This window comes from Hermetia illucens, chromosome 4, assembly GCF_905115235.1.
Source record: "Hermetia illucens chromosome 4, iHerIll2.2.curated.20191125, whole genome shotgun sequence".
In the NCBI taxonomy this organism is placed as follows: domain Eukaryota; kingdom Metazoa; phylum Arthropoda; class Insecta; order Diptera; family Stratiomyidae; genus Hermetia; species Hermetia illucens.
The window spans coordinates 57,524,521-57,538,687 of NC_051852.1; the positions used below are offsets into that span (position 1 = coordinate 57,524,521).

At 35.4% G+C, this 14,167-nt stretch overlaps 1 protein-coding gene across 5 annotated transcripts in view; it reads left to right on the plus strand.

Annotated features, from left to right (window-relative positions):
- LOC119654251 (fasciclin-2) overlaps nt 1–14,167 on the plus strand; it is a 134,474-nt gene that overhangs the window by 101,794 nt on the left and 18,513 nt on the right. For 4 of the 5 annotated variants that reach the window (XM_038059495.1, XM_038059497.1, XM_038059496.1 and 1 more), the window contains one exon: nt 3,106–3,289. In XM_038059495.1, the coding sequence (XP_037915423.1) occupies nt 3,106–3,289 (184 nt within the window). Of the gene's footprint in view, nt 1–3,105; nt 3,290–10,866; nt 11,283–14,167 lie in introns of those variants that run through there. The other variant, XM_038059498.1, reaches the window with a different exon arrangement.

Below are 14,167 nucleotides of genomic sequence, written 5' to 3' on the forward strand. Positions count from 1 at the left end.
AACTTCTTAAAGAATGTCTCTTAACGCATTTGTGTTGCTGAGCGTTCAGACTTTCTAAGATCTGCGTTTCTGGTTTCGTAACTCTAAGTTTTTTACGGCCCCGGCAGTTAGCCCCTCAATCCCTAATTTAGGAACGCGGATTTCTACTCTATTTTGTTCACATTTCTTCAACTGGAGTTAAGGATATCACCCAATTTCCGATCGGGGTTAAAAGCACATTTCTTGCTCTATATAACTTTGTAGTATGCACGTCATGAATGTCGGTTCACTTTCATTTTATAGACGTTGCAAAGGTATAGCAAATATAATGTCAATTATTTTTTTGCTTACATATTTTTCCATATTCTTACTTTCCCTCCAGTTCTGTTGCATTTAAAAAATGGTATCCTGATAAATTCATAAAATTAGTGAAAATGTTTTGGAGTTTTTAAAAATTTAATTTAATTTAGAAAAAATTGATGTCCACAGCGCAATTCGCCATAATTGTATTTTATCACTAATACACTAATATTTTGGCTGGAGAATGTGGAGAGGTTCAGTGAACTACATCGTCTACCCTCAAATATTGACTATGAGGAAGACATTTATTTTCTCACTTTCATTCATGGACATTTGACAAATGACTCTGAAGTTGGATAACCACCAGTAAGGCCAAGGTTCTCAGTCTAACGGATCGTCGCATTTTTCCTATCGGCATTAATGCAGTAGGTCACCTAGAGTTACGTGGCACAGAACAGAGAAAGAAGGGTACAATTTTCTCGTAAATTGTGTGGGGGCGTTGAAGTACATTGCGAAGAACCAACACCGATGGCGCGTAGCAGAAAACGTAGAAAAACCCAAGCGTAGGTTATAAATAGGTATTTTAATACATTACCGAGCGATAGCCTATTAATCGGTCTTTTGTCGTTTGGCGCTTACAATTTATTATTATATGAACAGTAATTTGTTATTGCTTCATTGTGTTAGCTGCTTTGTTTTATAAGGTCCCGCATTTTCATACGGTTTTAAAAACATACCGTTCGCGACGAACGAAAAAAATGAAATTTTCACAATTTTAGTTAGACTGTTTATCAGATTGTCCTGACAGTTATTCTGGAAGTGATAGCAATGACGGAAGTGTTGGTAACGGTATAATAATTCGGAAGCGAGCTTCTACATTGACACTAAGATACATGATGATGATGATGAAGTATGTCAATATGTAGATTATGAATAAATATAATTCAGCATTAATATCATGAAAATAGACACGGCCACGGTTCAAATCTCTCTGGTGGCAGTGGGATTTGTTGACGTCTTACCAGTAACTGAGTCAAATCAGGGTGATAATCATGAGCGAGCGCAATGCTAACCATATTACCTCCTACGGGGTACTGTAGTTCTGTAGTATACCGTTACGATCCTGAATGAAGTGCTCTAACACACTTCAAGAGCCTGTTCCAATTAGATTGTCGCGGCAAGGGTTATTATTATCAATTAACCGATGAACTGAAATTTTAAGCACATATTCTATATATGTGTGGCTAAAATTCCTACCACAATTAAGTTAAAACATAAAACATTATAACTTCTATGAAAAAAAGACGGATTTGGCATTTTTTCTGAAACCATCTGCCATTTTGTTCATTTCTTTTTTTTTTTCTTATAAACAAACAACAATTTATTGAGGTAGAGACGATAGCCACTTGTTTACTAATCGAAAATCTTTTTGGTTTCACACCATCCAAACCGGAGATTTTTATAATACAAATAAATTGTTTTAAAGTATTTTATTACAATTATAATTAACTATCCATAGAGTAAAATTAATAAATGTAATGTAGTCATGCAACCCAAAAGGAATTAAGCCACTAAACATGATACAATTCGCTTAAAAAAAATTACAAAAATAACCTGGTTTTTGAGTCCAATGGGCGGGGAAACTTAAGCTAAGTTCCATCTTTTGGGGATGAAATGGTTAGCCATCATAACATGCGGATGCGAAGTACTTTTCCAAACAAAAGAGAACTCATCTCGGCCATCAATGTGCTCAAATTAACCAAGGCCACTGGGCTTGACGATTTCCCCGCAAAACGCCTCCGGCTGTCTCTGCAAGGAAGGCTGATTTACGCTCTTGATACTCCTACATTGACCACATCAACACCTTGCGGTTAATCTTTCAAGCAGTGTGCGGGGTCCAAATTTCCGCTCCATTTGCTCTTCACCGATTTCGAGAAGACAATTCAAACATCGTACCATTTAATTACAACATAAATGTTAGGTAATTCTTGAAACTACTGAATAATAAGCATACAGTTAGTGTGGACAGGTATCACAATATCTTTCACGGCGGGACCCTGATTGTGGTGAAGAATTCAGTCAACGCCCGAAGAGAATCGTGGGATTATACTTACAGAGCAGGCACTTAAATTGAACGGATATATTCTACTTAAAATATTTATAGTTCCTTCAACTGTTTTAAATTGTCTTTAATTTCAAAACTTTTAAAAATATGTAGGGTTGTCATAAAAGTTGTCATGATTTTAGAAGGAAGTTGTCGCTATGCTTGAAAAAATGATAATCATTGGATAAGAGCTCTGGCGACTATGCTGGATACGGAAGAATTCCATAGCCCAACACGCTCGACTTCTGCATGGTTGGTTGTGGAACGTAGAAGCAAGCATTGTCGTGAAAAACTATCGGCTCTTTTCTTTCGATCAATGCCGAGCACAAACATACGACACGCTTCACGTGACCAACTTGAATTGCTCTTATTCGCCTCCTCTGTACATAATTTTTTGGAAAAAAGAGTTTAGGTCCTTAGCATCTTGTTCTTTCATCGTCTTACTTATCTTCTTCTCTGTATGTTTTTTTCATTGCATTTTTTCCGCCTGCCTTTCAGATAATACAATCATCAGACCACTTGCCTATACATACGTTCTCCTTTTTAGGATTCTATTTATACAAAGTTAAGCTTTTAATTCTCTTCATATCCTCCATAAAGTTTATTATTCCCAAAAGTCGAGGTAATAGCTCCCACATCGAAATATCGAATAGCCTTCCATTTTTCCAAAAATATACTATAATGCGGAATTGTTTACTAATTCAATTCATTGCAATTAACAGGGTCATAAAGTGAACGGCGAATGGAACGAACTCGAAAGCGAATGTATAACACGAGAAATAATAGAAGGATCCAATTTAGAAATGGCGAAATTATCACCGAACACATATTACCGTATTGAATTACGAGCGCATAATGCAATCGGATTCTCAACGCCCGCCAGTATATTAATGCGAACCGCTCGAGGTGAGTCCGATTCGACTAATAATAATCTCGGAACATTACTATACACATCTGGTTTCGTATCATCTGCTAATAACAATTACAATAATAATTCAAATTTAAGATCATTGCTACTTAATTTATTCTGTGTTGTTACTGTTGTAGCATTGTCCTCATGCTATGATCGTTTTTCGTTTGCTCATCGTCGTAATGTTTAATATTATTAGAAAGAGAGTTTGTCTTTTATATTTTACATTACCATAAGAATAATATATGCATATATTCTTTTCGAACTTCTACATATACGTACCTATATTTTTTTATCGTGCGTATAAAAGCAAAATATGGTTTGATAACACTACAAAAAACATTTCAATGTGAAACTATACAACATGTACAGTTTTTGTTCTTAATTAATCATAAACATTATTTTAGCTAGATATTTGCGAAACCATCACTAAACATTTAGATCAGTTATTCATTCGGACTGTGAGTGACCAAATAGGTTTCAATATGTAGGGATGAAAAAGCAATTTTAATAATGAAAAGTTACTGCCTATAATTTATTTCTGAATTCTAAATATTCAATGATATAATCCTTCCATATCATCGATATTTTTTTATTGCTGTTGCTGCACGGAATATGCAACTGCAATACTGTACATCTCGATAAAATAAAGGACTTTTTTCATACTTGCCAGTTCCAAAATAAACGCAAATAACTTCTAAAACTTCTCTTATGCTTGTAGATGGTAAACCTAGGTTATTGAAACTAGCGTTACCTAAATTAAGCAATGTTCCATTCCAGCAATGGAAAATATTTCCTTTTCTTAAAAACTATAGAATCAGCGAATTGGCAAGTGCTTTAACAATAGCTTGATTAAGCCCAAACCCAAAATAACAATTACTCGAAACTAAGGCAATGTAACATAAAAAAAAACAGTTGAACACAGCAAAAATTTCGAGATTCAGAAACTTACTCCTTCGTCAAAATCAGTAGATTCTATAATGAAAAAAAGACAAAAATTTTATACCAGATAATGAGCTTTTATTGCTCATATACTGGTATCTCGGGGACCAGTTGTCCTCTTCCTCAGTGAGTTTTTGTCTTTGTAGCCTGAGTTGAATCGAAGAACTGAAGAATTCTGGCTAACACTCTGAGAAAGGACTTTTCATTATATAGTGAGAGCTTAATCCTTAAAAATTGCATCATTTAGCAGAAATGTAAAAAAAATCATGTTTCTCGATTCACCCACACGAAATCGAACGAGAAGACTTATCAAGTCACAAATCATAAAATAAAACTAAAAGTTAACAAGTTGAATGTTTGAAAACGTAGTGTTGGCATTAGGTTTTCTTTAGAGTCATACGAACACATTTCCATTATATTCCATTCAAAGCAGGACGAAAAGAAGCAGCAAAACCAGTGTTAAACACAACGCGTTTTTACTTATACAAAATACCATATAAATCGAATTCAATGCTTTAATTATATATTTAGTTAAGATAAAGCTTCTGATTTATATTGCTATTATATTTATACAAATATAAACCAATTTAAAAGAAAGCGAAAACGATTTGATTCAATTTTCATAATTTATCTTCTCCGCCCTATTTTCTCTTGTTCCTTAAGAGTATTTAGCTAATATGACCTACATGCCGGTTATTATTTTTCATTCAGTTGTCCTCTTGAACTGTTTTTATTCGATGTTTATTCTTTATTATTTTATAAATTGTGTTAATCGTCTAACAAAGAAAAACGTTTGCTCATGAATGCAACCCTTCTACCACATATTTTATTATTTCAGTAGGTTAGTAGCTTAGTTTGAATTTAGTTTATTAACCAAAAAAATACCGAGAGCAGAAATGAAGCATCAATACATAGTTGTGAGTGAAGATATTTTTGTGTATAAATCGAACAAAGAGCTTGGTTTTGAAATGTCTTCTTTATTGTTTGTCATTTAAATGTTCAATTGTTGTCGTATATATGTATTCATAATTGTTTAGCATATCTTCTAGGCCTTGAAAATTATTTTTAGGATTAGTATATGTTTTGCTATCTGTATTCAGTAGAATGTAAAGTTTTCTAGTTTTTTTTACATATCCTTTAATATAAATGAAACAGAACTTCACAACATGTCTTTTATTTTGGTTGAATCAACAGCTACCATTTGTATTATTTTTATATTATATGTACATACATATACCTATACTCTCATTTTTCGATTGATTGAATTAGAATAACTTCTTCAACTTGAACTTTTTCGCAAATAAAATTTCTATGAATAATACATTCTTCATCGGGTGGTAACCATTAATTTAACATTCAACAGAGTCCCACAATAATATACGCAATAACACAAATAAATCACAATGCTTTTGGTTTGTAAAATCTGATTATGATCGTACTTTTGCACTACGTTCGTAACTTTTACATATTTTTTTAGAAAAATATGGCATTGACATGTTACTTTTATCCAATTTGAATCTTCTACAATTAAATTGTTGGCATTTACTGGCTGTGAAGCAGCCATATTAAATCAGAATTAGTAAACATTTTCACTATAATATGGTAGGGATAATAAAATGGATTGAAGAAACATTCAATTGCAATTTGTGTGCTCCCGTTAATATAAATTATAATTTTTTATAACAATTCATGTTGTTTTTAGAAATTGTATCAATAAGCATATTGCCCTAATATTGTAGGAAATTAATGTTGTAATTACTGATAGTTCCAAAATTAGGATATTGAGTAGAAAAAATAATGCGAAATGAATTTCTGTCGATATCTTGTAGAAAGTCGAAATGTTCAAATGAGAAATATGATACTACAGACTTGCTTTGAATATCTTCTCTGTATGTGATTAACCTTTTTTTCTATACGGAATATAAAGTAATCTAACCGGCGTGGCCTATGAGCCCGTCACGATCCTTAAACTATCTTATTCCCCTTCGTATAACTAAAAACTATTTACTTCTTTTTCATTTGTCATAGGCTAATGGTTGGTGAATGGATGGATGGATAGGTAACTTATGTAGGATTGAGCTTTGTGACCTCATACTACCGCCTATTGGCTTATTGTGAGCTTTACGAACGTTTCAGTGAATTGTCAACTAGGGGCATCTAATCAAATCCCTTTTGAAGATTTATTCTTGCCTAGGTAGTATATCTCCACCGCGTGAGTGCGAAATAGTTCCTCCTCATTGCAAAGTGTTGGATCCCCGTTGCTGATTATTGGGCCTATCAATGCCCTCATTCCGACTTTATTCAGTTCCTAAATTTCAATCATTTTGAATCGTCATTCTTCCTGTAGCACGAGTTTCTGTTTCTGTGGTCCACTGCTGCTCCCCACGATTGAAGATCTGCTAATTCCAAATGCAACTCCCGTCCTACAAATCACTATTGAGCTCCTCTTCTTACAAATTCATCCACTTTTTCATAGCCGTCAATATCATGTCTCGCTATCCACTTAAAATGAAGTTTGGTTTGAGGTAATGCAATGGCCTTTAAGGCTGCCTAGATATCAGAGAGAACATAGCCGTTTCTTTCTCCGTAGATTCTCTCTAATGTACAGGTTCATCGCATACACTTTTGCCTAAAATAGAGTGGTGTGTTGATCTGGTCTGGAAAATGGTCATAATTTTCACGAACCCATTCTCAGAATCTTTTCATCTGAAAAATTTGCAAAAAATCACGAAGCTGCTACTATACAGTATCTAGACTCCCAATATCCTCCATACCGATAGCTGCTCAAATAAAGTTGATAATATTGCATCATCATCAACGGTGTAACAACTGGTATCCGGTCATGATATCGTTCATGGATTTCGTCGTTATGTAGACTAATCATCCATCCTCATAGGGGCCAAAAATTCTTCGGAGGCCTCTTCTCTCGAACGCGGTAAAGAGTTCGCAATTTTGTTTGCCAAGAACCCATGTCTTCCAGAAATACATAAGGACTGGCAAGATCATAGTCATGTACAGTAAGAGCTTTGATCCTATGGTGAGACGTTTAGAGCGAAACAATTTTTGTAAGCTGAAATAGGCTCCGTTGGCAGCGAACAACAGATTTCATGATCGGTTGTGATTTTCGACCCTAGACAGGAGAAATTTTCAACGTTCTCAAAGTTGTAGCCTCCTATCTTTATTGTTTTCGTTTAGCCAGTGCGGTTCGATGTTTTTCGTTCTTTGGTTCCTGGCGGTGACATTGCCACTATGTACTTCGTATACCTTCATTAATGTGCAGCCTGAGATCTTGCGCCGCTTGCTCTATCTGGATGAAGGTAGACTGTCCATCTCGGGTTGCTCTTTCCATAATTTCAATATCGTCAGCGTAGGCCAGTAGTTGGGTGGAGGATGGTGTCTCTCGCATTGACATCTGCATCACGAATCACGTTCTCCAGGGTCAGTTTAAAGAGGACGCATGATGTATGGGGCAAATAATACCTCGTTGCCAATCATCAGACATTGATTCGCTGCCCCACACCTTGAGCATCAATTGATGAACCACTTGGTGTAGTTGGTCGCCTCCATATTTAACCAATTCGGTTGTAATTCTCTCGGTTCCTGGTGACTTGTGGTTTTTGAACCAGTGGATTGCACGAAATATTTCTTCTATGCTTGGTGGTGTGAGGATTTGTTCGTCGTCTTCAGTTCCTCAAAATACTCAACTGATCGTTTCAATATGCCCATTCTGTCGGAAATCAGATTTCCCTCGTTGCCTCGGCAGAATGAGTATCTAGGTGTATAAGGCTTCATCCGGTTGATTTGTTGGTAAAACTTTTGCGCCTGGTGCGGTTGTTCCTTGTACTTTTCGAGTTCACCTGTTGGTTCTCCCAGGCTTCCTTGCTAACTGAATAATCCGCAGTCCGTTATCATTGGTATCCCTATGTAAGCTATGGGAGCCGACGTACCACCTGAATACGAGCTCCTTCCCTACTTGACCCTGATTCTTTTCAAGTATGATTTTGATATAATATTGGCACAGGCTTCGAGGGTCCGCTCAACTACCTCGTAGAAGGTCTCCTCTGTAGGAGCGTTAACGTTTATGAGGCATAGCCTTTCGCTTATATTTTCAAAGCCGATAACAGCAGGTTTCATTTTTTGGCTGACTAAGAAACCTACTCCGAGCTCATCATTTACTGGATGGCCGCTATAATAAATGGTGTAGTGGCTCTTCTCCAGGAAACCGGTTCCTGTCCAGCGCATCTCTTGCAGCACTATTACATCAGCCTTATATTGGGACAGGGTATCGGCTAGCTGCTGAACTGCAATCGATCTACACAGGGAGCACACGTTCCATAAGAAAATACGCAAATCGTTATTCCGTTGTCGTTGCCTGGTTTGTCGTTTTAAAATTCATCCTGTCCAAGGCACCTTCTGTGACTTCGTAACATCCGTTTTCCCTGTAGGGTTGTCAGCCCTACCCAACCCCCAACCTGGAGGACCAGTTGGTACAATTTGTCCCATTTTTAGACATGGGGGACTCACCTCTATCCTTCTCCGTCTGCAGTTTTTCATTAAGAAAGAACTCCCAGCGATCACCATGTGAAGGTGCAGATAGAGTTTGGTAGTAGAGCTGTTGGTGTTGGTTCAGCAGGCATTTCCCGTATTATATTACTATACTAAAATAGTATATTACTATACTTTTTAGTAGCTGACTTCAAAACACCTTAAAATCATTCTAGAGTCATCCATTTTGCAATAATATAACCTATAATATAAAGCATGATCTTACCTATAATAATAACAATAATAATAATCGTTGGCGCAACAATCCATATTGGATCAGGGCCTTGAAGTGTGTTAGACCACTTCATTCAAGACCGTAACGGTACACTACAGTAGACTGTAGGAGGCAATGTGGTCAGCATTGCGCTCGCCCGAGATTATTACCCTGATTTGACTCAGGTACTCATTCACAACTGAGTCGACTGGTATCCGAAGTCAAATCACGATACAAATTCCACTGCCACCAGTGAGATTTGAACCGCGACCTTCCGTACGACAGCCTTGCGCTCTAACCACTCAGCTATCCGGACACGATCTTACCTAGGTTGGTGGAAATCACAATATTACTAACAAAGCTATAATAGGTTAAAAGTTGCTTCAGTGCAAATTCTAAGACTTTGAATGTGAGTTGCACACCAAAGTGAATATTCTGGCATAATATATGCATATATATGATATGTTCGGTTCTAATGGGACAAATGTGCACTCAAATGATTTTATATAAGAAATGCACAAGACTTTTCATACCTGAAGCGTCCAGCTTCTGGTTTCCCAAATTGTTCGTTCAAGCGAAAGGGAAATTTGTTCCAAGTTCCAAGGCTTTCTATTTCCCCCCACTAGTAGGTTTCAAATTATAGCGGTTCTTGCTTTTCAAACTCCAGGTTGAACCCTAATAATATATTTTGATGTAGTCTATTGAGGGAATTGCGGGTGTTTCTAAGTCGTCGTTTTTGATAAGCTATGTTTGTTTCCGGTTTAGCCATGATGGTCTCGCAAATGAGCGAGTAGAATGTTGGCCAGTTAAGTTGCTTTCAACTGCTTATACTATTCGCCTCTAAAGAAGAAGAAATTTCCTTCTTTTCTCCATGCATATTCTAAATATCATCATGTTCACCTTACCTTTCTATTGTGGACCACTCTGTTGATGACGTAGTAAATTCTCATCTAAAATAGTCGATTTTTTGAAGAAAATACTACTACTAATTATCTTGACTTAAAAGTATATCTAGACGTCATTGGCCTTAAACTTTCCTAACAATTGAAGAGCCAGAGCAAATTTGCTTGAATTTCTCTATATACTAGAATTCTTTCACTAACCATTTGAAATTGCGCAACGCATCATTAAGAGATAGCAAAGGGTATATGTCACTACAGAAAATATGTGATAAAAAGCCATAAATGAAATGTCTTTAGCTTCATTATAAACTCTATCTGTGTATATTTCAATCCGTCTGAGTAATATACTCGTACCAGCGCAAAGGTAATTTGCCACACATTATTAAACCTAGATACATTTTACTGTCTTAAAGTACCATATTCCAGCTAACGCGTCTATTCAGTTTGCATCTATTTTTGAAACTCACAATTTATCGGTGTTTAATTTTGTAGTATAAGCAAGTTAGTATCAATATTATGAGTTCTCTTGAATATTTAACATTGAAAAAAGATAACTACTTCAAATAAATCGTAATCCATAACATAAATACCAGCATTAAAATTTATCAAGGAAACTCTTATTCTACATAGTAATACTAACAACAATGTCCAACGTCATCCTTAATTCGAACTGCAATCATACAAAATAATATAAGCTAGCAAAATCTTACACAGCTCTCAGGCTAACAGCCAACCCATTAAATTAGATACTAACGAATAGGATTTCTTCATGTCAAAACAAAACGTAGTACTTAGAACATTAACCCAGCAGATCTGTTTCAACATACTCGCATACCGTAAAACATGCCATATAACAATCTAACTGGACATTCTAACTATTATAAATTGGTTCTCCATCAAACTGACTTAATCCTGTCTGATAACTGAATGATATTGTTGTGAGATCCATACCTTAAACCACTTTTCGTAGATAATCCGTACAAGGGTGCTGCAGCATGCCTAAGTAGTAGTTCATCAATATGGTGCTGGCTAGTAGTATTGGTCTTACTAACATCAACAGCACAAACGGCGATTGTGACAGCTACTGCAGGTGGATCGGGACTATCAAAAATGGATTCCAGTAGCATTGAAAGCATACGATATTGCGAAGCCTCGAGTCATCATTCCAGCACGTCATCATCATCATTACTTCCTCGTTCGAATGGGTCAACTTTCAATCCACCAACAAGACCGAAAACGCCCTGCCTGAACTTTATTGTTTGAAATTGAAATTTTTCATTTGGAAGTATCTTTTTAACTACCAAATAAAACATAATGTTCGAAGTATCTTTATACTATGTTTTCCAAACATTTTATTGTTGTGTACAAATAAATTATTTCAAAGTACTTGTTATTGCTATAGTGTTATCTCCATGGAACGAGAACTGCATTCATAACTTTGTAAAAATTCCATAAGCATTTACCACCAGAATCAAACCACTATGAAGAATAAAGTTAATTAAAACTTTTCTACCACGCAGAATTATGCTAGAAGTTAAATTTTAACGAATGTGGGGCTCAACGTGAAAGGGAAAATGTAAACGAATCGTTTTATGTTATTTATGTTTCTGATATATTTTATTATGTTGTTGGCGATTAATTGGATCTAATGAAACTTGAAAGTGTATTACGAAATGGAATAAAGTGGAGATTAAATAAAGTAAGCCCTTTATCCTGTAAGGTAAATTCCAAATCGTTAAGATGGCCGAAATATTTAAATATAAAACTATGCGATAGATTTGGAATTAAATCAGTAAGTATATATAACAGTAAGTGGTGTAAGGTACTACTATGATTAAGACATTGAAGAAGTAATAGCAAACATAAATCTCAAAATAACATTTGCCACATTGTAAGTAAATAGGAAATTATATATACATAAACTTTGTTCACGTCTAAAAAATAAAAAGTTATGAATTTGTGTTTATTGTTGTTGCGTAATCACTTCGTGCCAAAAGTTGTTATGCATTAGTTCAAAGATTCTAGTAGATCATAGTATATTAATTATTAGTTAAATACCCGAAGACCAATTTAAGTAAGAGTGAAGTGTAGTTAGTTTATACATGAACTATAATATTTACCAACTTTTATATGCCAGGAACTTAATAGTTTACTATCACAAAATGAATGAGAATGCGTATTTTGTAGATAAATTGATGGAATATTTTAAATTTTGGTTAATTTATAGTTTTTTCTTTTCAAGGTTTGTTCGTTTCATACTCTATATGCCATCGTTTTTCTCTCAGTAGCAAGTATATTGCTTTTGGTACCAAATATTGTCTTCAATTATCAGGGATATGATAAGTCAATTATCTCTTCACATGATTTCCATTTCACTAATGATACACAGATTTTCCCCAAAAATTTTTACAGCTTATCTTCGTTATTATATAATATTACAGAATGTAAATCTGAAACCGAGTAACGCCAAAATTAATCTTCGATAAATTAATTGTAGCATGTATTAGGTGTAGTGAAAATAAATCTATTATTCTTGCATGAGGGCTTTATTTAAAATGTTTCGATTGATCTGATTTAGGCTAGATATACGCGGTTTTGTTCAACTCTCAACTGTTATTTTAAAGGTAATTGCATTATGCCTCTCTCATGAAGCCCTCGTCCCTATGGCTAAAAACTGGAACAGTCGAATTTCAAAAGCCTCTCTTGAAGTGATTTTTTTACCAGCAAAATCATTTGTTTCGGATAGGAACAAGTAGTAACCACTTGGTGCTGGAACCCCCAGGGCTTCTGACAAGTTACTATTAATGTATGTAACCTGACATCGTCCTAACAAACACATTTCCTGACCGCTTCTGGGCTATTGCTTTCTTCAGACGATGTAATTGTTGTCAATGGAGGTGCAAATATGAAGTTTCGCCGCAAAGGCGCAGCTCATAGTAAATGATTCCCTACGAATTCCACCAAACACACAGCAACCGCACTGGCCGTCAATCGTCACTTGGTCATCGGTTTTGTTGGCTCACCAGAATTTGATCATGACCGTTATTGCGTGATATATAATCCATTGCCATCATCAGTCTGGATCCACTTGAGAAATTATGATTTTGTTGAGATTCGTAAATGGAAATTTGGTCCATGAGGTTTTTTGGCGTTAACTCAGTCGACACCTATACGTCAGGCGTCTTTTTGAATCCAGCCTTTTTCAAATCATTTACTGTACAATATTTAGCTACTAGGTAATCGAAACAGTACTTACATAATGGTCAAACTCGACAATCTCTATGATTTTGCTGACATTTTTGACAATCGGTCTTCCACGAAGTTGTGGATCTTCCATATCGAAATTCCTAGACCGGAATTGAAGAAACCAGAATGGCGGATAATTGACTTTTGCAGTGTCAAGATCATAAAGACTTTGTATCTTCAGCCGCATGGCTTATGTTTCTATCTTGATCGAAAAAAGGTATAATATGGCGTTTTTTTCTCTCTGTTGATTTCCATCTTTGACGCGAACTCAGATAAAGCTAAATCAACTAATCAGAAAAGTGTAATCTTTCCAACGCCATCTAGTATATCCCAATCGGCTTTATATAACGCGATACATACAATACTAAAACAAACAGTTGAAAAAATAATGGATTTCTTTTTACTACGCCTCCCGCGATCCCCTCAAAAAAAAATTCCATCTTATTCAATAAGACCTGTTTCTTCAAATTAGAATATTAACCGCTAATTTTTGGAGGACAGAGTGCTTGAAAACACTCTAATTCAGTTAAGTTATGCAAAGGTTTATATAATTTGACATAATATAGATTTTTAAGTAACTCATGTGCACTCTCTAACGTTTCAATAAATGGAAAATTTATTACTCAAGGAGGTCCTTGATATGATAAGTTTTCATTGTGCAGCATGAAAAAATGCCATTTTTGGCGACGTTAATTTTTATGCTGAACTATATACAATACAAAACAATTGAAAATAATTGAAGACAAATTCTAATTTTGGCCAACATTTTTTATTGAAATTACATAAACATGTTTTCAGGGAGCCCACAAATGAAGAAAGCAGCTGGTTCTCGAAGTACAGAACTTATGTAGTTTCAATAACAAATTTAATCAAAAATGGAAAAAGAAACGTTTACATAGGAGTAGACAGGCATAACAACCCAGAACGAATGTTGTTGCAAAACCTCAACGTAACGTTAGCATTAGATATGCGCAAAACGTCACATTAGTAGGTATCGCGATACCACATCACTTTTTGAAAAAAAT